The sequence below is a fragment of the Oncorhynchus mykiss genome, chromosome 22, assembly GCF_057628025.1.
Source record: "Oncorhynchus mykiss isolate SJ-2025 chromosome 22, ASM5762802v1, whole genome shotgun sequence".
Lineage (NCBI taxonomy): Eukaryota > Metazoa > Chordata > Actinopteri > Salmoniformes > Salmonidae > Oncorhynchus > Oncorhynchus mykiss.
Genome location: NC_143043.1, coordinates 6,789,777 through 6,814,855, shown reverse-complemented (window position 1 = coordinate 6,814,855; position 25,079 = coordinate 6,789,777). Strand labels below are relative to the sequence as shown.

The 25,079-nt window shown below is 42.0% G+C and overlaps 2 protein-coding genes across 18 annotated transcripts in view; one reads left to right on the top strand and one right to left on the bottom strand.

Moving 5' to 3' along the window:
• si:ch211-269e2.1 (cohesin subunit SA-2) overlaps positions 1-14,013 on the top strand; it is a 42,967-nt gene extending 28,954 nt beyond the window's left edge. For 4 of the 6 annotated variants that reach the window (XM_021578649.3, XM_090215178.1, XM_036958523.2 and 1 more), the window contains exons 18-32: positions 1,927-2,019; positions 2,468-2,554; positions 3,097-3,297; positions 3,423-3,499; positions 3,616-3,703; positions 3,886-3,966; positions 4,093-4,185; positions 5,034-5,208; positions 6,583-6,722; positions 8,062-8,163; positions 9,674-9,828; positions 10,055-10,183; positions 12,010-12,221; positions 12,335-12,413; positions 12,679-14,013. In XM_021578649.3, the coding sequence (XP_021434324.3) occupies positions 1,927-2,019; positions 2,468-2,554; positions 3,097-3,297; positions 3,423-3,499; positions 3,616-3,703; positions 3,886-3,966; positions 4,093-4,185; positions 5,034-5,208; positions 6,583-6,722; positions 8,062-8,163; positions 9,674-9,828; positions 10,055-10,183; positions 12,010-12,221; positions 12,335-12,413; positions 12,679-12,811 (1,845 nt within the window). In that variant the 3' untranslated portion in view covers positions 12,812-14,013. The remainder of the gene's footprint in view (positions 1-1,926; positions 2,020-2,467; positions 2,555-3,096; positions 3,298-3,422; positions 3,500-3,615; positions 3,704-3,885; positions 3,967-4,092; positions 4,186-5,033; positions 5,209-6,582; positions 6,723-8,061; positions 8,164-9,673; positions 9,829-10,054; positions 10,184-12,009; positions 12,222-12,334; positions 12,414-12,678) is intronic. The other 2 variants (XM_021578651.3, XM_090215177.1) reach the window with 1 other exon arrangement.
• A 36-nt stretch (positions 14,014-14,049) lies between these two features.
• The window catches only part of ppp2r3b (protein phosphatase 2, regulatory subunit B'', beta), a 62,878-nt gene continuing 51,848 nt past the window's right edge, over positions 14,050-25,079 (bottom strand). For 3 of the 12 annotated variants that reach the window (XM_021578654.3, XM_090215181.1, XM_090215185.1), the window contains 10 exons: positions 22,214-22,288; positions 21,896-21,982; positions 21,518-21,674; positions 20,828-20,876; positions 20,491-20,580; positions 20,183-20,358; positions 17,912-18,030; positions 17,691-17,797; positions 17,280-17,343; positions 14,050-15,236 (listed from right to left, as the gene is read on the bottom strand). In XM_021578654.3, coding sequence (XP_021434329.2) covers positions 17,325-17,343; positions 17,691-17,797; positions 17,912-18,030; positions 20,183-20,358; positions 20,491-20,580; positions 20,828-20,876; positions 21,518-21,674; positions 21,896-21,982; positions 22,214-22,288 — 879 coding nt within the window. In that variant the 3' untranslated portion in view covers positions 14,050-15,236; positions 17,280-17,324. The remainder of the gene's footprint in view (positions 15,237-17,279; positions 17,344-17,690; positions 17,798-17,911; positions 18,031-20,182; positions 20,359-20,490; positions 20,581-20,827; positions 20,877-21,517; positions 21,675-21,895; positions 21,983-22,213; positions 22,289-25,079) is intronic. The other 9 variants (XM_021578655.3, XM_090215182.1, XM_090215186.1 and 6 more) reach the window with 3 other exon arrangements.

Below are 25,079 nucleotides of genomic sequence, written 5' to 3'. Positions count from 1 at the left end.
GTATCGCTGCAGAATGCTGTGTTAGCCATGCTGGTTAAGTGTGCCTTGACTTCTAAAAAATCACTGACAGTGTCACCAGCAAAGCATCATAACACCTCCTCCATGCTACACGGTGAGAACCACAGATGCAGAGATCATCCGTTCACCTACTCTGCGTCTCACGAAGACTCACGAAGACAAATCTCAAATTTGGACTCATCAGACCAAAGGACAGATTTCCACCAGTCTAATGTCCATTGCTCGAGTTTCTTGGCCCAAGCAAGTCTCTTCTTCTTATTGGTGTCCTTTTTAGTAGTGGTTTCTTTGCAGCAATTTGACCATGTCTTCTGAACAGTTGATGTTGATGTCTGTTACTTGAACTCTGTGTAGCATTTATTTGGACTGCAATCTGAGGTGCTGTTAATTGCCGATTTCTGAGACTGGTAACTCTAATGAACTTATCCTCTGCAGCAGAGGTAACTCTGAGAGCCAGTTTCTTCATAGCGCTTGATGGTTTTTGCGACTGCACTTAAACTTTCAAAGTTCTTGAAATGTTCCACATTGACTGACCTTCATGTCTTAAAGTAATGATGGATTGTCATTTCTCTTTACTTATTTGAGCTGCTCTTGCCATAATATGGACTTGGTCTTTTACCAAATAGGGCTGTCTTCTGTATACCAACCCTATCTTGTCACAACACAACTGATTGGCTCAAACATGTTAAGAAGGAAAGAAATTCCACAAATTAACTTTTCACAAGGTACACCTGTTAATTGAAATGCATTCCAGATGACTACCTCTTTTTTGGGAGAATGCCAAGAGTGTGTAAAGCTGTCATCAAGTCTAAAATATATTTGGATTTGTTTAACTTTTTTTTTTTGGTTACTACATGATTCCATATGTGTTATTTCTTAGTTTTGATATCTTTACTATTATTCTACAATGTAAAAAAATAAAGAAAAACCCTGGAATGAGTAGGTGTGTCCAAACTTTTGACTGGTATGTGGGACTGCAAAACAACAGTCTCAACATTGACAGTGAAGAGGCGACTCCGGGATGCTGCCCTTCTAGGCAGAGTTGCAAAGTAAAAGCTGTACCTCAGACTGGCCAATAAAAAGAAAAGATTAAGATGGGGAAAAATAACAGACACTGGACTGAGGAACTCTGCCTAGAAGGCCAGCGTCCCGGAGTCGCCTCTTCACTGTTGACATTGAGACTGGTGTGTTGCCGGTACTATTTAATGAAACTGCCAGTTGAGGACTTGTGAGGCGTCTGTTTCCTCAAACTAGACACTCTAATGTACTTGTCCTCTTGCTCAGTTGTGCATCAGGGCCTCCCACTCCTCTTTCTATTCTGTCTATTCTATTCTGAGCCAGTTTGCGCTGTTCCGTGAAGGGAGTAATACACAGCGTTGTACCAGATCTTCAGTTTCTTGGCAATTTCTTGCATGTAATAGCCTTAATTTCTCAGAACAAGAATAGACTGACAAGATACTCAACTCTTTTAAAGAAGGCCAATTTTGTTTTCAGCTGTGCTAACATAATTGCAAAAGGGTTTTCTAATGATCAATTAGCCTTTTTTAAAATGATAAACTTGGATTAGCTAACACAGCGTGCCATTGGAACACAGGCGTGATGGTTGCTGATAATGGGCCTCTGTACGCCTGTGTAGATATTCCATTAAAGAACAAGCTGTTTCCAGCTACAATAGTTATTTACAACATTAACAATGTCTACACTGTATTTCGAATCAATTTCGATGTTATTTTAATGGATGAAAATGTTGCTTTTCTAAAACAAGGACATTTCTAAGTGACCCCAAACTTTTTAACAGTGGTGTAGGCAGTTTTTGTAATATGTGTATGGGTGGTGGATGGGTTAATAATAGTAATAAATGAATATAATATATATATATATATCTTGTAAATGTAACGCTGTTTTTGACAGGTGGTAAGTGCCAGAGAAAAAAAGTCTCAGGTAGATGACTGTGGCAGACTCACTGAACACTTCCTCAAGGTACTGCCACAGTTGCTGATTAAGGTAAGAACATATACATATGCGCGCGCGCACACACACACACACACACACACACACACACACACACACACACACACACACACACACACACACACATTAAAACACACTCTTTCATGGGAATATATTACACCAGTGCAGGAGGGCTTATGATGACAGAAAGGATGGCGATGACATTGATGATAATGCTGCTACCGATGATGGTTAAGAGAATGACCATAATGATTGATATGACACTTTTTATCCTCCTGCTAGTTAAGATCTGTTAAGGCTACTGCCACTAGAGGGCATTACAATCCAGCAGGTGACCGGTTATATTCCGTCTAACAATCTCACAATTAACATGGCTTTTGCTACAATGAACCAACTGGTGTGCAGACTAATCAAAACAATGATGATGATGATGATGGTTGTGATAATTGTGATATGATGATTGTGATAATTATATTCCTAGTATTCAGGGAGCCCAGAAACTGTGGCATCTCTTTTGAAGATACCTCAGTACTTACACCCAGATTCGCCAAATGCAGAATTCCCACAGGTCAGCTTACTTGAAAATGTGCTTTATAGCCAGCCAGCACTTTTACATTGTCCTTGTAAAATTATTCTACTTATTCTAAGTAGGTCTGGAAAAAGTGTTTGGTAAATGCCTAACAAGAACATGTTAAACAAATACCATAGAGATGAATGAGTGAGAAATACATGACAAGACTAGTAATCATTTATTGTATTGTATTAGTGTACGGGACATGTGAGCTATGTACTTCTCAGCAATTACTTTGCGATCCTGTTGTTTGCAGACGGCTCTTAGCACCTTCTGCTGGTGAGACTATTAAATCAGATTTGAGAAGGAAAAGATCTCCAGCATTCTTGTATGATTCACAGTACTTTCAATGGTCCAAAACATATTTAGTCCATAGGCCTTGATCAGGGGTTAAAGTTAAACCTCCATGAACGTCTATTGACCCAACCATTTGTTTGAGATCACCAATGCCAGTGTGTTTTATTTATACACCCAAAATTAAAGAAAATGTCAGAACAACCCTGTTTTAAAGAGTATTTCTCCGTCCCCCTTCCTTTCAGGCGTTGTCGGGCCTGCTGGCTGAGATGGGAGCTGTTTTGGAGCTCCACACTGACCCTGCAGTGCTGGAGGCGGCTGCTCGCTCATACCTCAGCCTGTGTGGAGAGGAAACAGCCTGGCACCCCCTGGCACGACCTGGCAGAGACGCAGTGGTCCAATGCTGGGCAGACAGATTGGCAGCACTGCTGGGTGACGCACTGCAGGTAGGCACAGAGATGCCATGGGTAACACATACATAAATATATGTTGTTTCTTTAAGACAGAGTGGCGATTGAGTTATGTATCTGTTGCCATGTTCCTCTCCCCCTCTTTCTCTCTTTCTTCTCAGGATGGCAACTTCACTGCTGATGAGGAAAAGACCGGAGAGATTCTATCCACACTGAAGAAACTCACTGCTTTCCACAAGTAAGATGATGTGTGCGTTTGTTTGTGTGTGTGTGCATTTGTGCCCGTGTATGCACGCAGGTGATCATGGCTGCGTTCGTGTCTGCGCATGTGACACCTGCTCTGCTCTCTTGTAGTGCCCAGGACCTGTCTCATTTGGGACTGTATGAGCAGGTCATTCCTCTTCTCTCAGTGGAGATCATTCACGGTGGATTACCTACACAGGTAGATAGTATACCCTGCCCTGAGCTATGGTCACCCTCTGTCAAATAACATCACACCAGTCCATTCCTACTAACCCCCAAGCTCTTCCTATATGGAACATCACATAACCTTTTGGCATTTACATTTACAGTTGAGAACACCATGCCTCACCACCTCTGACCTCCCTCTCTCTCCGCCCTCAGCTGACAGTGGAAGCTCTGCAGTGTGTATCTTACTCTGTCCTCTGGAACCTCAACACCAGTAGAGAAACCCTGACCTCACGGGTGACCACCTGATATTACCTCCTACAGTTAGCTAGTCCGGCTTTATTTACAGTTAGCTAGTTTCTTGTACGGTTGGACAGATGTATTGAATGCTATGACTGACCGTGCGTGTATGTGTGTGTGCAGGAAAAGGCGGTAGCCCAGAGGAGTCAGATGAGAGCATTGTGTGAGAAGTGTCTACGTTGTCTGTCCCACAACGATCAGAGTGTGAAGGAGCAGGTAGGACACATCGCAGCACTATTAGTCTGAACCTTTAAATACTTCAGCTGCACTGGTGCATTGGATTCAATGGAATAGTCACAAAAGTGTAAATCCTGTCCATCTGCCACAGAAGGCAGGCTCAATGAAACGGGTCTTAACACAGGACTGCTAGCCTCCATGTTATTTTGTCTAAATGGACCCGTACTGTATGTTGTGCATCAGTATTGACTAGTGAACTATGAACTTTGTTATTCCACTGTCCTAGTGACTCTGTTATCGTTTACATCTTAGTGATTTTGTTACACCGCCACCCCAATACCTCATTCTGATAATTAGTGAAACTAATAAACTATCAGCAATCTCTTCCCATGAGTAAAAATGTACTATAGTCAAAATGTGATTTTATTAGACCTTTTTAAAGAACAAACAGTATTTATATGATTATTTCCTCTGTTTCTGCCTTTCGGTGGCTCCAGCATATGTGACAATGTGCTGCTTACACCATGGGACATACCATTGGTTCTACCTCACTGGTCATGTGATTGATTGTGTCCTCAACCGCTCAGGCCTTTCCATCTACAGTATCTCTGTGTATGATAACCTCACTGACACTGAGTGGTTCATCTGCACTCTCTGTGAAGGGCACAACTAGCGTGAGCTAGTATTCATCATGACAACTACTAAAGCAGAAACACTTCTGACAACCATGCCACAAGTCAGTTTAAAAAAAATATATATATATAGTTCTCTGAATGTTGGCTACTTCTCTCTTTACTGTGAAACAAACTAATACGTTGTCTTGTTCCTGTCTCCTTTTTATTATTTTTCTCCATCCCTCTCCCACTTTCTCACCCCCCCCCCCCCAGGCATTCCTGTCTCTGTGTGATGTCTTGACGGCCCACAACTACCAGTTGCAAGTGTGGGATCCCTCGTCTTACGGCCCCCTGCTCTACACTCCCGACCCGAAACTTCAGAGGGCGCTGCTTGCGTTCATTCTGGAGCACGTCTTCACTGGAGCAGAGTACGACAGCCATAGCAGGGGTGAGACCATTGACAACTCTACTTCTGAATACTGTAGATACTCTATTAGAGAGGGCGAGCGAGCTTAATGCAACCCCCTCTTACCATACCTCTACCTGACTTGCTCACCCCTTCTCCCCCAGGTCCCCAAACTTGACTGGAAATCAGTAGGAGTTTGTCCAAAGTTTGCAGGAATGTACTAAGGCAGGTTAGAGTGCAATAATGATGACAATTATATTCGTAAGACAAGATGAGGCTAGAGAAAATAGCACCTCTGTCTCTTTGTTTCGTCCTGTGTGTCTTACACACTTGTACCTTTCCCCAGCAGATGGCACTGTTTTTCTTTGTCAGACTGTAGGATGGTACAGATGTACAGTATGTCACAGGTTTACAGTTCACTCCCTGTTTCTGTTACAAGTTAATCATGATAATACATTCAGATATTAAATTCACAGCCGCAGTCGTAGCTAAATGGATCTACACAGAGGTGCTCCTAGGCTATAAATCACTTCATATTCTACTCCTCAAACCTGACCTAACAGTTGACTTCAAATCGTGCAGGAAAGCCAGTAATACACACCCAGTGCCACAGACTCATTATACATTAGTCCAAGAGATTAGTCCAAGTATTTGTTAGGTGACGTGTCTATGGATGCTTTGTAAAGCTTTTGGATATATTTTTTACAGATTCCACAGTGGGAAAAGTTCTTTTGAAAAAAAAAAAATGTCTATATTTAAACAAAAAGGAAACGGGATCGATAGAAAACGCATGCACTGCTTTATTCTCCGAGAATGTATTTTTGTGTGGGCCATTTACTGTGTATTGAGTATTGATGGTCAAGAGGAGGCATTCATAATCAATGGTACTTGATGACAGCTTTTCTCATGGGAAACATATTGCGTCCTCACACGGATAGTCCAGATAAGTCAATAAGCGCACAGGAAGGGATTTCTCATATGTTCAAACAAATGCAATATGGGGCTATTGGTTTGAAACATGTAATAAAGATCTATTGTGTTATTTGATTTACTTTGTGGCCGTTATAGTATAGACACTGTTTTCTATTAGGTGGTGGATTGGAGATCAGTCTCGGGGCAAAAGCATTAAGTTATGAAATAAGGGCAATGTTTTTCCGTGAGAAAATAGCATTAACTTTGGTTCACCTCTGCGAGCGTTTTTTATTGGCTCTGTGAAAGATTGAACCCACATGGTGTCATAACTATAGTTGCATGTTGCCACTTATTTCCACCTGTTAAACCCGTTGTCCTGAAACTAACTAAACCACTCTTTCCCTCTCATCTGTCTCTCATTCCCCGCTTTCTTTCTTCTCTTTTTTTTGCTTTTCCTCTCGTTCATCCTTTTTCTTCCCCTTACTCGTTCTGCATCTCTCTCAGGTAGTGATGTAGAGTCTGGTGAGGGGAGGTTGGAGGAGCTCCACAGACGTAGGAGCTTATTGGCAGGCTTCTGTAAACTCATAGTACACGGGGTGCTGGAGATGAGTATGGCTGCTGATCTCTTTAAGCATTACATGAAGGTAATGCTACGATCACAAAGTGATTTCTGCATACAATATACATATTTCAAGGGATATATATATATATATATATATATATATATATATACAGTGTATTCGGAAAGTATTCAGATCCCTTGACTTATTCCCCATGTTGTTGTTACAACCTGAATTCAAAACTGATTAAAAATCATTTTTTTCTCACCCATCTACACACAATACCCCATAATGATGAAGTAGAAAATGTTTAGACATTTTTGCACATTTATTGAAAATTAAATACTGAAATAGCTAATTTACATAAGTATTCACACCCCTGAGTCAATGCAAAAATCCCCTGTGAGCTTTGTATACCTGGGTTGTACAATATTTCCCCATCATTTTCCAAATTCTTAACTCTCTGTCAAATTGGTTGTTGATCATTGCTAGACAACAATTCAAGTCTTACCGCAGATTTAAGTGAATCAGAAACAATCACTCTTCTTTGTAATCAACTCCAGTGTAGATTTTAGCCTTGTCCTTCAGGTTATTGTCCTGTTGAAAGGTGGCTGGGTGTATTGATTGCTCAAAGAGATATTCCGTTTTTTTTGTTTTTACTCATCTACCAATAGGTGTCCTTTGCAAGGCTTTTGAAAACCTCCCTGGTCTTTGTGGTTGAATCTGTGTTTGAAATTGTTACAATTATCTGTATGTGTGGGGTACAGAGATGAGGTAATAGGCAAACACTATTATTGCACAAAGAGTGAGCCCATGCAATTTATTATATGACTTGTTAAGCACGTGTTTTCTCCTGAACTTATTTAGGCTTGACATAATAAAGGGGTTGAATACTTTTTGACTCGAGACATTTCAGGTTTTTATTATTTAATTAATTTCTAAAAATCAAACATGATTCCACTTTGACATTATGGGGTGTTGTGTGTAGGCCAGTGACAAAACACATCTCAATTGAATCCAGGAATTCTAAATGTGGAAAAAGTCAAGGGTCGTGACTACTTTCTGAAGACACTGTATGTTTTCTACTTGGGTAGAACATTAATACCGCACCGGAAACCTAGATTTAGGGTTATATTGGATAGGACCCCTCATCCTCACCACTATAGGAGCAGTACATTACAACAGTGTATCAGAATTCTCACACAGGTATGAATATCCCAGTTTTATGTTTTGTGTGGCACATCAGCATTATAGGGAATGTAAGGTCATCAACATTCTCTGAGCGGGACAAGCAGCAGAAAGCACACACGCAGTGATACAGCTATCTGTAGTGATGGGGGCGAGGGGGCAGAGGCCACATGAAAGGCTCTGACATGACTGTCTCCTCATCACTGATATTCTCTCGCTCTCTCTCTCTCTGCAGTATTATAATAACTTTGGTGACATCATTAAGGAGACTCTGAGCAGAACGCGGCAGATGGATAAGATAGAGAGTGCTCGCACGCTGGTGCTCTGTCTGCAACAGGTGGGCCAGGGTTGTTCTGACTCTACCCCTTCACCTCTTTTTATTCCGTCATATTTCAACCTTCCCTTTACCCTCCATGGCGCATTCCAACAACCCCCCCCCCCCCTCAAAAACAAATGTATACATACAGTGCCAGTCAAAAGTTTGGACACATTTTCTACATTGTGGAATAATAGTGATGATATGAAAACTATGAAATAACACACATGGAATCATGTAGTAACCAAAAAAGTGTTATATTTGAGATTCTTAAAAGTAGCCACCCTCCACCAGTCCTATTTATAATCTACAAAGATTATACCGCATTTTCTTTCTTCCAAAAAATATATATGCTAATTGATAAAAATATATATCTGAGTTTAACCATAATCTTTGTTATTTTTCTGTCTTTTCTGGTGGATTAAACTGAAATTGCAACCAACTTTCTATGGCTTGTTTTAAAAATAGCTATATTTTTTACATTTACATTTTCAAATAACCGAAAGTGAGAGATTGTAATCTGAAGGGGAAAAGACCATTCGTAAACACTAGGTCAGCCATTCTTACTAATCTGCCAGAGAACCAGTTTGGATGTAAGTATATCTTTTGTATGACTGAAGCCTTTAGTGAGAGGTCTAATGCTTTAATATTTAATCATTTCTGCCGTCTGAATTCACATTCATTATATAAATATGCTCGTTTAATGTTGTCTGGCTTACCGTTCCAAATAAAATCTTTTTTTTTTTTTTTGTACAAATAAATCAACTGGGATATGACTAAACAGTTAACCAGGGTGATATTTTCCTTTCCCTGGTAGCAAGCGATTATTTATTTAGCTAACTTTGTATTAAAATGTATTGTAGGTCGGTCATTTCTGTCTTTTGTGATATGAATACAGAGTATGTCCACTTCACCATCAGACCATTTTATTGGTAAACTACACAGTAATGTAAACGTTGGATTTTTTAGTGATCCAATACGTAATATAGTACATTTATCATAATTTGGTTATAATCCAGAATTGTTAGAATATAATTTTATTTATTTTTCTTCCTCAAATGAAATCCATTGGGAGAAGGATATTTTGCATGCATTTTAAATCTGTATCCAAAATAATTATTGAGAAATAAATTAAATTGGGAAATGTGACATTTTGGCACTATCCAGGCCTCCAGGTTTTAGATATTATATTATCCAATAAAGGCCTGGTTAAGGCCTAATGGTAGATCCCACAGAGGAGGGAGGGTTGGCTTGTAGGCGATGCTCTTTTTTGGCCTCACTCAGCATATGGGTATGTGTTGTCCTCTAGTTGGCTGGCTAATGGATGGCAAATATCATTCAGGTCTAAATGAGGGAGAGATCTGAGTTTGATTAAATTGAGCTGATCGAATTTTAGTTGGATTTGATTTAACTGAGCTTATCTGAACTGAACTAAATTGAGTAAAGTACACTGAGTTAGATTCAGCTGACATGAATTGAACAAAACTGTGACCAAGTTGATCAGTGATGTCTCTTGTCACTTTTTCCTCAGTTGTTCCTGCGTCTGAAGCAGGAGCAGGACAGTGGAGTCACCTGTAGCTCAGGTGTCCAAACATTCAGCAGCATCAAGGAGCTGGCCAGACGCTTCTCTCTCACCTTTGGCTGGGACCAGACAAAGTCCAGAGAGTCCCTCACTCTGATCCATAGGTAGGTAAACACTACCCTCATAACCTTGCATACATGCACACTCACGTCCCATTTTAATGTTATTCATCATGGTTTCCGAGGCCTCATTTCACCACACCAGTACTATGAGCATTTGTTTAAAATAATACTCAGAAGAATTATACTAATAATAAAAATTTTAGCACATTTCCTACGCTCAATGCGCTCGTGTCATTCATTCACTTTTCCTCTCTCTGTGTGTGTGAAGGGACGGTATAGAGTTTGTTTTTCAGGGCTTTGTCCAGAGAGCAGAGAAGCCCTCTCCTCCATACCTCTCCTACCTCACCATCCTCAGCGAGTTCTCCAGCAAGCTCCTCAGACCAGACAAAAAGATTGTGTAAGTGTGTGTTCTCTTCTCTGTATATGTATAACATGCTTAAAGGCCAAGTGCAGTCAAACGTTTGGACACACCTACTCATTCCAGGGTTTTTCCATATTTTCTACATTGTAGATTAATAGTAAAGACATCAAAACTATGAAATAACACATGGAATTATGAGGAAACCAAAAAAGTTTTAAACAAATCAAAATATGAGATTTTTCAAAGTAGCCACCCTTTGCCTTGATGACAGCTTTGTACACTTTTGGCATTCTCTCAACCTTCATGAGTTAGTTACCTGGAATGCATTTCAATTAACACGTGTGCCTTGTTAATTTGTGGAATTTCTTAATGCGTTTGAGCCAATCAATTGTGTTGTGACAAGGTAGGGGTGGTATACAGAAGATAGCCCTATTTGGTAAAAGACCAAAGAACAGCACAAATAAGCCAAAAGAAACGACAGTCAATCTGCAAAATGTCAAGAACTTTGAAAAGTGTCTTCAAGTGCAGTCGCAAAAAAACAATCAAGCTCTGATGAAACTGGTTCTCATGAGGACCGCCACATGAAAGGAAGACCCAGAGTTACCTCTGCTGCAGAGGATAAGTTAATTGGAGTTACCAACCTCAGAAATTGCAGCCCAAATAAATGATTCATAGTGTTCAAGTAACAGACACATCTCACCTTCAGCTGTTCAGAGGAGACCACGTGAATCAGGTTTATGGTTGAATTGCTACAAAGTAAACCAATAAGAATACTTGCTTTGGCCAAGAAACACAAGCAATGGACATTAGACAGGTGGAAATCTGTCTGATGTTTCAACATTTTTGGATGCAGAGTAGGTAAACAGATGATCTCCGCATGTGTGGTTCCCACCGTGAACCATGGAGGAGGTGGTGTGATGGCGCTTTATTTTAGAATTTAAGGCACACTTAACCAGCATGGCTGACACAGCATTCTGCAGCGATAAGCCATCCCATCTGGTTTGCGCTTAGTGGGGCTATCATTTGTTTTTCAACAGGACCAATGACCCAAAACACATGCTGCGTAAGGGCTATTTGACCAAGAAGGACAGTGCTGCATCAGATGACATTGGCCTCCACAATCACCCGACCTCAAGCCAATTGAGATGTTTTGGGATGAGTTGGACCGCAGAGTGAAGGAAAAGCAGCCAAGTGCTCAGCATATGTGGTAACTCCTTCAAGACCATTGGAGAAGCATTCCTCATGAAGCTGGTTGAGAGAATGCAAAGTGTGCAAAGCTGTCAAAGGCAAATGGTGGCTACTTTGAAGAATCTAAAATATATTTTGATTCAACTTATTTTTTGGTTACTACATGATTCCATATGTGTTATTTCATAGTTTTGATGTATTTGCTATTATTCTACAATGTAGAAAATAGTACAAATAAAAACCCCTTGAATGAGCAGGTGTCCACATTTGACTGGTACTGTATATATTTCCACACGGGGGCTGGAATAATACTGTGAAACTGAAAATAATGCCTTTTTAGATCTGGTGATGTCACCAGGCAGTCCAGAACTCCATCCCACCAAAATAGTCTGACAGAGTTCCAAACCTGCTCTGTCATTAACAGCTAGTTTTCACTTTCTCTCCCCACTCAGACTACTCTGACAATCCTAGCAAAAGTTTTGCTTGAGAAATTGTTCTTTGCTAAGAAGCTATGTGTTTCTTTTTGACCATTATTAACTCAAAACAATCACAGTAAGGTACTTAATATTAACTCATTTCTGGTAACTACAGAGATAAAAATGGCTGCAATGGACCTTTTAAAGACTGTTTGTATGTCAGTGGACTAGCTTAAACCTGTCCCTCTCTCCCTCCAGTTACACCTACCTACAGAGGTACATAAGTGAACAGATCATCAGTAACAGAGAGGAGTGTTGGCTGCCACTCATCTACTACCGAGCCTCCTTATTGGCTACTGGGGCTGAGGGGGAAGATGCTGTGTCCTTCATCAGCTCTGATACGCTAAAGCAACCGTCTCTAGCCAATCGCTCACGCTCTCCCTCTGTCAGACACAGCCCGACTGCTGATGGTAGGTACTTTGATGATGTCAAGACAGGGACCTTCTGATCATGACTTCCATGAGTGATTGCACTGCTTTGTATAGGATTTATTCGATTGAGCAATGTATATTGTCTTTGATAGGAGACATGAGGTCCCCGTCTGCTCTTACCTCTACTGAGACCAAAGTAAGGAGGCTCCATAAGGCCAGCAGCAGTACAAGGTAGAAACCCTAACACAAACCCTGAATTAAGTGGATTGGAGATGGAACTGATCCCAATTCTGGCCAAGTTTTTACTCCTTTCAAATACATTTCTTTCCGTTTTACAATGAATGATTGAAGGCAGTGTTTCCTTCTTCAATCATGTACAGATCAGTAACTGCCTCCCCAGGAAGGGATGCATTAAAAATAAAAAGCAATTCAAGCAGGGTTTCTTACCATAGAGTATAATGGTTCTATTAATTATATTTGTCTTTGACCCGGTCAGCCCAGAGGACAGGAAGCCAGAGGTTGAGCTTGGTCCCATCGCCAGGGAACCCCCGCCGACCATAGTGATATCAGAGGAGCCGTTCCACGCTAACGAGGAATTGGATGTGGACACTGTGGAGGTTGACCTGTGAACTGGAAGATGGATCGAATAAAATGAAAAAAGTCACATGCTTTGTAAACAAAAGGTGTATACTAACAGTGAAATGCTTAGTTACGGGACCTTCCCAACAATGCGGAGAGAGAAAATAGAGAAATAATAATAAATACACCAATGAGTAACGATAACTTGGGGTACCAGTACCGAGTCGATGTGTAGGTGTACGAGGTAACGATTTAAATATAACTAGGCAACACGATAACAGTAGCGTATGTGATGAGTCGATATAGAAATGGATGGGAGCAATATGACAAACATTATCACCTTTCCTATTAGAAAGGATGTGGTGGTAGTACCATATTGCTTATAACTCCCAATACCTATTGATATCTACACAGGTGGCTGGGGGTCGTGTCTGGTCAAGGATGGAATAAACACCCTTATACGCATCTTAGTTATCAAAAAGGGACAACGGTCTTGCTTCCTCTCCTTCATGGCTCTGATTTGAAAGAGGAAGAAAATAATATGGTGTATCCTTTCCCCCATCCAGATGTAGGAAAGGAGATGAGACATGGAGTATTTTTCTGTAACCTTATTTAAACCAACTGTCAAAATAGAACTGGCTCTTTGACAAAAGTTTATTTTTTACAGCTTCCAGCCCATGTAGACAATTTGACAGTCTTCCTTAGAGAAGATGCTGTACCAATGGTAGGTTAAGACTAATTACCCAGTACCTCCATTGTCCTGGAATCAATTATGTGGTGCATTATGGATATAAGCTCTTTTTATTTGTATTGAAACCAATGTATCTGCTGGTGCTGTTATATTTCACTTCGCTCTTGGGAAAAGTCCCTCTAGATACTAAAGAATGACTCAATTGTTTATATCAACAGCTTTTAGGGAACGCTAGTGGGCTCGTTTTTACACTAAAAGCATATTCATGAAAATGCCAACTTAATAGCAAATGCTATTTTGGTGCCAGCGTTTTATTTTGATGATAAAATAAGCATATTGTGTGTGTATAAGAGGTTAGGGTCAGATGTGCCCTAGCTAGGTGATTGTGTTATGGATTAGATCTCACCTACGTTATTGAAACACACCACTGTTTGTTTGTTGTTCTAATGGTAGATTTTTACACAACAGTGTGCTCTGGAAAGGTCATAGTAGCTGATCAGACCTGTTTTAATTGACTTGTCATTGGAAATAGTACCATCAATAAATATCACTCACACAAAATGCTCTTGCTTCTTTCCATGAAGAAATGCCACAATCTTTTTCATTCTTTAATTGAACAAAACATACATTTTACTTCCTGTATTAAAGTACTTTGTCAGATATTTAAACATCTGACCACCTATTTTGCAACACAGCAAGCACAAAACAAATATTTACAGTTTATTTCAAATTTATAACTCCATCTCACACACAAAAAAAGCATGACACAGAATATGTTATACTGATGAACTCTATTGTACAGTTAGACAGTCTGTGCCTTGCCAGACATTTGGACTGAGCTCAAGCACTCTACTACCCTGCCCCTCCCAGCAGGTAGACCGTACCACCTTTTTACTTTGCAATCGGACCAGAAACGACTCAATATGGTTCATATCTCTGGAATGTTGAATTAGCCAATTCCTAAGAATGAGTAACAAAACAATGTTTGTCATTGATGTGGGATATGAACTTAATAATTCAAGTGTGCTGCAGTGGCTCTTGTCTAATGGTTACCAAAATTTCATGCTGTGATCGACCCACCTAAAAGTCTCTCGGATCTCCTAAATGTTTTACGCTTCAAGGCCCCCTGAATTGCCTCGCGAGCCACCACATAACAAAAAGTGTTGAGCCAGGACCCAGTAGGAACCAGCATTTAAACATTAAGGTATGTTTAACACCACTGCTAAGATGACGGCAGCACCTTTCTTATCACTGTTGCAACAATGTGTTTGTCACTTAACTGAGTAAAGAAAGAAAAGGCAAAACGTGAGGCGGTTTTGAGGCCATGGACTGAAGTGTCCTCTACTTAAAGGTAAGAGCTGGTAACGGCACCTGCATCGTTTGGCAGATCAAGATGCTACTTCCCCCTCTGACTAGAGTCTGGTGGGCGTTTCCTGTTCCTGTGGCTGCCAGCTTCCACTAAGTAACCGTGTGATGTTTGTCCTGTAGTTTGGTAGCGCTTGTTTTCATCCCTAGTTTGACAAGTGTCTGGTTCAGAGTTAGCCGTTTGACCGTCACTCACTACTGTGTGAACGTTTGTGGTTCTGGTTTGGCGTTCAACTGCTCAATGTCCTGTATCCCGTAGCCGCTTCTTCTCCCTGTTTTGTTGGTCTCCCAGTGCTAGTTATTCAAAGTCGTCCTCATCCAAGTCCAGATTGCAGTGAGGGTTGGGGATCTCAAAGAAATGTCTCTCCTCTGTCCTCAGACACAATTCACTGGAGATGTGACTCAGAGCATTGTCATACCTACAGGGAATATATGAGCGAGAGAGAAGTTCTTCCAACATTGAAACAAAACATTGAAACAACATTTGTACCTTTATTTAACCAGGTAGGCCAGTTGAACAAGTTCTTATTTACAACTACGACCTGGCCAAGATAAAGCAAAGCGACAAACACAGTTACACATGGGATAAACAAACGTACAGTCAATATACAGTGTGTGCAAATGTAGTAAGATTAGGGAGGTAAGGCAATAAATAGGCCTTAGTGGCAAATTAATTACAATTTAGCATTAACACTGGCGTGATTGGGGTGCAAAAACAATATGGGGATGAGGTAGTTGGGGGGGCTATTTACAGATGGGCTGTGTACAGGTGCAGTGATTGGTAAGCTGCTCTGACAGCTGATGCTTAAAGTTAGTGAGGGACCTATAAGTATCCAGCTTCAGTGATTTTTTTATTTTTTTGCAATTCGTTCATCATTGGCAGCAGAGAACTGGAAGGAAAGGCGGCCAAAGGAAGTGTTGGCTTTGGAGATGACAAGTGAAATTTTCCTGCGTGTGCTACGGGTGGGTGTTGCTATGGTGACCAGTGAGCTGAGATAAGGCGGGGTTTTACCTAGCAAAGACTTATAGATGACCTGGAGACAGTGGGTTTGGCAACGAATATGAAGCGAGGGCCAACTAACGAGAGCATACAGGTCGCAATGGTGGGTAGTACATGGGACAAAATGGATGGCACTGTGATAGACTACATCCAATTTGCTGAGTAGAGTGTTGGAAGCTATTTTGTAAATTACATCGTCGAGGATAGGTAGGATAGTCAATTTTACAAGGGTACGTTTAGCAGCATAAGTGAGGGAGGCTTTGTTGCGAAATAGGAAGTCGATTCTAGATTGAATTTTGGATTGGAGATGCTTACTGTGAGTCTGGAAGGAGAGTCTACAGTCTAACCAGACAGTTAGAATATGTGGACAACTACAAATACCTAAGTCAACCGTCCAGAGTAGTGATGCTAGACGGGCGGGCGGGCGCAGGCACTTAGTTTTACTTGCAGTTGGAGGCCACGGAGTTAGAGTTGTATGGCATTGAAGATTGTCTGGAGGTTTGTTATCACAGTGTCCAAAGAAGGGCCAGAAGTATACAGAATGGTGTCATCTGCATAGAGGTGGATCAGAGAATCACCAGCAGCAAGAGCAACATCATTGATATATTCAGAGAAAAGAGTCGGCCCGAGAATTACGGCACCCCCGTAAACAAGGCGAGGCAATCATTTGAGAAACCAAGGCTGTTGAGTCTGCCGATTTAAGAATGCAGTGATTGACAGTCAAAAGCCTTGGCCAGGTCGATGAAGATGGCGGTTATGATATCGTTTAGGACCTTGAGCGTGGCTGAGGTGCACTCATGACCAGCTCGGAATCCAGATTGCATAGTGGAGAAGGTACGGTGGGATTTGAAATGGTCAGTGATCTGTTATCTTGGCTTTCAAAGACTTTAGAAAGGTAGGATATCTGGATTTGGGTGAAGGAGAAGTGGGGGAAGCTTGGGCAAATTGCTGTGTGTGTGTGGGGTGGGATGCAGAGCTGTTGGCCAGGGTAGGGGTAGCCACGTGGAAAGTATCTACATGAGACAGGACAAAAAGTGGTACAGTAGATATGCAGGGATCAACTCCATGGAGGAGCATCATTCAAGAGATGAACAGGTGAGGACAACAACAACAGGAGGGAAAATACTGATGGTGAAGAGTTCCACAGAGTGCTGAGGAAGGGATTGGTTTTGAAACAGCTGCCTTATCAATTCCACATCAGCCTGTAGCCCCTACCTACCTCCCTATGTCCTAGGTGTTGAAAGAACAGTGTAGAAAGAGTGTAGTTATGGCAAAAAATACACCCAAGCTTATCAGAGGACACGGTAGAGTGCTTACCATGTACCTACCCACTACTACCTATCCAATCATTTTAGAAATGTACCTAGAGGCTAGGGGTGGAATTGGAACTGAGCGAGCATGGAGGAGTGAAGGAGTGAGAGAGCCTACACCCTGAGGATAGACAGACACCCTGGTCTCTTACCTGGCCAGGCAAAGCAGCCTCTCCCTCATCCTACCCAGCTTGTCTTTAGAAGTCTGTGGTGTTCCTAAAACCACCACACAATTGCCTGTTAACAGCCTGGTCCCTCACACTGGCCCCCCTATAATCATTCTACGCAATCCTCCTGAAGTCAAGCCATAACAAAGAAACACTTGGCATACATATCATCTACAGTGATGATCTAACCCTGGCTTTCCTACTGCAGAATAGGTCAAAGGACAAATTATCCTTCAGGACAGCAGTCAGTCCTCTAACCAACTGAACTCAACTATTGACTTTCTCCTCTACAGAAACAGATGAGAGATTTGTCATTAAATCAACAAGAGGCTTTCTGCGAACCTGTCCAGTAAACTATAGAACACTGGTTGAGTGTAGTCAGTCCGTCCGTCTTACCCGTCGTTGTACTGATCAGTAGTAGTCTCCTCGGCAACCAGGATATCGTACTCCTCCGCTGCATATTTTTCCCAGTCCGAGATCTCTTGGCCCTCTGTCTCAGCCTCCTTACAAAAGACAACCAACAAAACTCCATTATCCATCATCCCCCACGGCCTCAGGCCCTGAGGTCATATGTCATCCCTGCGCAATAATAACATCCTGTCGTAGTCAATAGTTACCCTTACAACAGAGAAGGGGTCTTTCTGCTCGTGGTCCAGATATTTCTCGATGTTGAAGAAGGTGTCATAGAAGATGTGAGACAACTTACACTGCTTCAGGTCCCGTAGGGTGATCTTTCCTGGGCAGAATAGAAATCTCATTTTTTTTATGCCCAATTCAGCTGCTTTTCAAGATTTAGTGGTGCTCCAAAACTAGGTCAAATAAATGTCATACCTGAGCTGAGCTTAATTTAGTTTACCTGGTACATTGGAACCAATACTGTAGTTATTTTTTCTCAAAATTAATCAAACACCTCAAACATGTTCAGTTGTAGTTTAGTTGTGGCATACAGTATGTGTTTTTCACCCAGGTCAGGGAAGGTGTTAGCAAAATTACTAAAGCTTCGGTCTAAAAATGCTACGCGCTGGAACTTACAGCTTCTTGTGACATCAAACTAGGCTAGCATTCATAGTCGTGTGCTGGAGTACCAACTCCGGACCACACACAGTGCATTCGGAAAGTATTCAGACCCCTTCCCTTTTCCCACATTGTTACATTACAGCCGTATTGTAAAATCCTCAGTATACACACAATACCCCATAATGACGAAGCGAAAACAGGTTTAGCATTTTTGCAAATGTATTACAAGTAAAAAACATACCTTATTTACTTAAATATTCAGACCCTTTGCTATGAGACTCAAAATTGAGCTCCGGTGCATCCTATTTCCATTGATCATCCATGAGATTTTTCTACAACTTGGAGTCCACCTGTGGTAAATTCAATTGATTGGACACGATTTGGAAAGGCACACACCTGTCTATATAAAAAGGTCCCAGTTGAAAGTGCATGTCAGAGCAAAAACCAAGCTTTGGAGGTTGAAGGAATTGTCCTAAGAGCTTCGAGACAGATCTGGGGAAGGGAACTAAAAAAGTCTGCAGCATTGAAGGGCCTCAAGAACGCAGTGGCCTTCATAATTCTTAAATGGAAGAAGTTTGGAACCACCAAGACTCTTCCTAGAGCTGGCCGCCCGGCCAAACCGAGCAATCGGGGGAGAAGGGCCTTAGTCAGGGAGATGACCAAGAACCTGATGGTCACTCTGACAGCGCTCCAGAGTTCCTCTGTGGAGATGGGAGAACCTTCCAGAAGGACAACCATCTCTGCAGCACTCCAACAATAACTTTGTCGTAGATTGGCCAGACGGAAGCCACTCCTCAGTAAAAAGGCACATGGCAGCCCAGCACCTAAATACTCTAAGACCATGAGAAACAAGATTCTTAGGTATGATGAAAACAATATTGAACTCTTCGGCCTGAATGCCAAGTGTCGCATCTGGAGGAAACCTGGCACCATCCCTACGGTGAAGGATGGTGGTGGCAGCATGCTGCGGGGATGTTTTTCAGCGGCAGGGACTGAGAGACTAGTGAGGATCGAGGGAAAGATTAACGGAGCAAAGTACAGAGAGATCCTTGATAAAAATCTGGACCTCAGACTGGAGTGAAGGTTTACCTTCCAACAGGACAACTACCCTAAGCACACAGCCAAGAGTGGCTTCGGGACAAGTCTCTGAAAGTCCTTGAGTGAACCAGCCCGGTCTTGAACCCGATAGAACATCTTTGGAGAGACCTGAAAATAGCTGTGCAGCTTCTCTCCCCATCCAACCTGACCGAGCTTGAGAGGATCTGCAGAGAAGAATGGGAGAAACTGCCCAAATACAGGTGTGCGAAGCTTGTAACGTCATACCCAAGAAGACTCGAGGCTGTAATCGCTGCCAAAGGTGCTTAAACAAAGTACAGAGTAAAGGGTCTGAAGACTTATGTAAATGTGATATTTAATTTAAAAAAAATATTTATCTTCTAACATTTGTAAAAACCTGTTATTCCTTGGTCATTATGGGGTATTGTGTGTAGATTGAGAGGGGACGGGGGGGACGGGACAATTTAATACATTTTAGAATGAGACTAATGTTACAAAATGTGGAAAACGTAAGGTGTCTAAATACCCCTGGCAACGTGGCTGTGAATCGGCCCGTCTCATCTGTCTGTCCCTCTACATGCAGCTCTTTCTCTCATTTCTGACGGTGCTGTCAAATAAATTGTAAATACGTAAAGAGGTTGGAACCCTTTGATTAGTCCGTCTTTCAATCAGCGCAGGAATGTATCACTATTTGTAGCAGTTTCTGTGATGTACTGGTGTGTGTGCATGCTAGCTCTTTACTTCATTACTAACACGTATCTATTGTCTGCATGTCACGATGAAACAATTTTATAATTTGCGTTTAGGTGTCTGACCCTCGACCTCCGGCTTGACCAGGTCGAGCATCTGACAGAGACAGTCCTCGAAGGGCAGGGGCTCGATTGCCATGGTCTCCAACTTCACACACTGCTCCTCATAGAAATACTCCAGCTCGTACATAGACAACACACCGTCCCCATCCAGGTCCATACACCGGAACCAGTACTCTATACTGTGGAGGGAGAAAGAGACAGGATAGAGACACAGGATAGAGTGGTATCACCAACAAGTCAGTACTCCATATGGAGAGGGGTGGGCGACTATTTTGTTTCCAATGTGAGACTGGTGTTACTGTGTGTATTACCTGGTGTCAGTCTTCTTGTCTTCTTCGGAGATGAGGAACCAGACAAAGTCAGCGTAGCTCAGCCTGCCGTCTTTACGCAGACGTCTATCCCTGTGACGAGAGAGATGGTAGGGCAGCACTCAAACACGCCACTCCAACTTCACCTTCAATTCTATCAAAGTTAATTTGCAGGGAATATTTGTTTATTTCTAGCAAATAGCAACACAGAGCTTTAAACAATAATAGATGAAATGTTTATCTAAGGAAAAACACACAGGGGACCCAAGCCAACCTCAACTCAGTGAAAGGAGTCGATGTGGAACGTCATAACAGCCATTCATTAGTTCATGTCTCTTACCTGGTAACTGTCCCAGAAAATATTCTTTCAATCATCTTGTGGGAGATAGCTGGACAAAACAGGAGAAAAAAGTTTTTTTTTTTTTTACAAACTACGCAAGATAACAATGTGACGCGAGTTACTATGTACAAGGTCTTTCGTTATAGATGTGATCCAGTCACAGATCATAAATCCAGCTCATTGGGAAGTAAAGTGAATGATGTAACTGTTAACCTCTCCTTTATCTTTTCCATACAATAAATACAGTGATTCTGCTTGTAGGGGAGATCTACAGGACTAATAAATGGAGCCAGACATGGCGTCATCCAATTCAACCAAGACATTCATTTGGGGGGTGGGTGGGTGGACGAGTTAGGCCTATTGCCCCATTGATCTTCCTTTCCTGTTTCCTTCATGACCAGGAACATATGGAGTGGTGTGTGGGAGCAAAAGCACTTGGACTCCACTTGAACATTAAGGTTGCCTTGGTAATCCTCTCTCTCTCTCTCTGTGCGTGTGTGCGTGTGTGTGTACACACACCCCTTCGTCTTTGTGTCGGACCAGAGGGGTATGTCACGAAGCTAGCGCTTTCCAACTCAACGGTTATCCTTATTTCAGAATTTAGTTTGAACTCTCTATATCCCGCTACGTGACATACACCTTAGCTCTCTTTTAACTATGTTGAGGTCGTGTGTGTGTGTTTCTGTGTACCTTGGTCGTTGTGTCGGGCCAGGTCTCTCTGGTCTATGTATAGGTCATGGTCTGTGTCCAGCTCCCAGAACTTGCAGTAGATGACGTAGAAATGTTCGTAGGAGAAGAACTCTGTTAGCTGGTTCACGTCCTCCTCCTGCTCTAGCAGGGCCACGTTCTGTTGGACCAATCAATTCATCAACCAACCAGCCAAATCAAATCACTGGTGACTTAGCACTTTTAACAGATATAGTGATGAGGAAAAAAGCTGCCTTGATGGGGAAAAAAAACATTGGAGGAAGTAGACTCGACAAGAGGGTGGGCCCCATCTTCATCCGACTCACAGCACTACTGTAGATGTGACAACTGATCAGTTCCACCTCAAAGCTCCCTTCCTACCTGGAGAAAGCTGCTTTTCCTGAGCTCTGAACAGCTGATCCTGCCTGACCATGACCTGTTCACATTGTAGAATATCCTCTGGGCAACCTGCAGACAACACACAGCTTTAATAGCCTCCAGAACACTCAAAAGATCACTTCAACTCATCCACAGACACAGAAAAAAATCTGTATATGACAAAAAGGCTTCAGAGTCAGTCACGATAGGACACATTTGATATTACATTCAACATCACACGCTAACTTCTGTAGACATACCAAGTGGTATGGATTAAAAAATGCCAAAATGTATTTTGGTGTGGTATGTATAATGACTTACTGTGGTGATGTAGCGTGAGTGGAAGTCGGACGCCTCCTTCAGGAAGGCCAGGCCTGCGTGAGAGTTCACCACATCCTGAACAACACAGACAGGAGGTTAATAACATTTACAACAAGGCTGGGGAGAGGTCCAGAGGACTAACTGGGCCTTGCCACAAGACAAGCGCCAGAGAGACAATCAAACATACAACAGTATGTCAAATCACTCTCTGGGGACTCTGGGGAGTTAGTAGCAGAAAGACAGACACCATTTTCTGCTCTGCCTGTTGGAGAGATGTTGAAAGGGCTTGACTAGCTCAAACACCATATTCAAGATGTATTGGAACTTCAAAAAGGTGGCCTAATGTCAAGCAGCGTCCACCCTTATAGCCGCTCCATCTGTTGTGTAGATCCAGCTATGCATTAGGAGAAATACGCAGACCGCAATGGCAGATGAATGGGAAGAATCTAAATTGGGAGGACAATTGAATTGCACTTTTGAAGTATGAAAGCATCTAACAGACTCTTATCCCTTTAAATGGCCGGCATGAGTAGGGGACATCGTGGAGACATTGAGACCATGGAAACAATAGGAGACGAATGGGAGAAGAGGCCTGCTCTGTTATATAGCTGCTCATATTCTCCATGCTGGACCACCACACACAGATTCTTTCATGTGGTGACTGGTGAGCTGAATCTCCAATGAACTGTACTTTTATCCAAGCCATGAAAATCACTCATGCCCCCTGTCGTTTTTTTAACCCCTCTCTGTCAGATGGGTGAAAGGAACTAAACGTTGATGTAAATGCGAAGGCAGCAGTGAAATTAAAATAGCTTTATTTTGAGGCAGACTGCGGTGCGCCCACTCCTCCCTCTTAACCCTTCCTGTGAGAAATTAAATAATAGAAAAATCCATAAATCACCAGGGTGAGGAAACTGCCGGGGACAGTCACATCTACTCGGCGCCAATCCTTCCTTCATTCATCACAACAGTCAGAGCCCATTCGCCCCGGCGTCGCAATACAAATTAAACGGTGAGTGTCAGAAGGCAGCTCCTCCCGGTATGCTAACGGGTGTTTTGTCACGGCCCAGACGGTTCTGCCAGCATGAATATAAATCAGCCCAATTTGGGGCAGATACGGTACACCACCAGGTAGGTAGGCAGACAGCAGGGTTTACGTTAGCCAGTAATTGACCATTTTTGGCCGATCCTGTCATACACTCCGATTTGGCACTTTTGCACCATTCTCTCACTCTTGCATGCATGCATCTGCTGCTGAGGAGAGAGCGAGAGAGGAGGCTATTGTTGATTGCTACGATGGACTTTCTCATTTAATTAAAACAAAAGTTTGAGAGTATGCTTATAGTGTAAAGTTTACAAGGGGAATGTCCTCTGCATGGAAATGTTTTAATATTGTAGTGTACAAAGATGAGAAGAAGGTTGGCGAGAACAAATGCAGGCTACTGTACAACTCGCTATTCAGGTAGGATGCTTTTGGAACTTTACATTTTTTATTACATCATTATTGTAGGCATTTTAATTCATCTAAACAAGTTATTTAAATATTCAAAATATGTTAGGTTTCATTCTGTTGAGACATGTGTGTGCTAAATTAACTAAGATCTGTCATTTTAATTGTGTGCGCCCATATTTAAGGTAAGTTATAATATAGACCTGTTGTAAAATAAATATCATTAGCCTATTGCTTTCATTTGTTGGGTAAGGTAGGCACTAGCCTGTCTTGGTAATTGCTGCAATATAGCCTGTTCAAAACTTTTGTAAAGTTTTAAACCAGTTCGCAAATGTTTTGTTTCATTCTGTTGAGCCATTTTCTCTGGCCAAATTAAGTTTGATCTAATGTTGTGTTTGCCGCAATATAATATTCTGCTAGTATTTTCCCTAGAAACAATGGCTTGACTTGCTTTTGATATTACCTTAATAAAGTTTAGAAACTTTTGGAGCAGTGTGGTTAATAGCCTACTGTACTGCAGGCCTATGATGTGAAGGCAGTGCACACCGGCACTCCAACTGACTCCGACAGTTGAATGAGGTGAGGAAGAATATTTAAAGCCTACCAGTTACTCATATAATGTAACAATATAAAACATATTCTGATCGAAAATGCCCCCTTCTGTACTGTACGCCTATAGACGCAGTAGTATCTGACAAGGATAAAGAAATATATGTTGGTGTCTTAACATGCCTCCGGCAAATCGCCTAAGCTTCTCTTACTTTGTGTGTGTGTGTGTGTGTGTGTGTGTGTGTGTGTGTGTACAGTGGGGAGAACAAGTATTTGATAACCTGCAAAATCGGCAGTGTTTCCTACTTACAAAGCATGTAGAGGTCTGTAATTTTTATCATAGGTAGACTTCAACTGTGAGAGACGGAAAATCACATTGTATGATTTTTAAGTAATTAATTTGCATTTTATTGCATGACATAAGTATTTGATGCATCAGAAAAGCAGAACATAATATTTGGTACTTCTCAATTACAGAGATCATACGTTTCCTGTAGTTCTTGACTAGGTTTGCACACACTGCAGCATGGATTTTGGCTCACTCCTCCATACAGACCTTCTCCAGATCCTTCAGGTCTAGGGGCTGTCGCTGGGCAATACAGACTTTCAGCTCCCTCCAAAGATTTTCTATTGAGTTCAGATCTGGAGACTGGCTAGGCCACTCCAGGGCCTTGAGATTCTTCTTACGGAGCCACTCCTTAGTTGCCCTGGCTGTGTGTTTCGGGTCGACCCATCTTCAATGCTCTTAATGAGGGAAGGAGGTTGTTTGCCAAGATCTCGCGATACATGGCCCCATCCATCCTCCCCTCAATACAGTGCAGTCGTCCTGTCCCCTTTGCAGAAGAGCATCCCCAAAGAATGATGTTT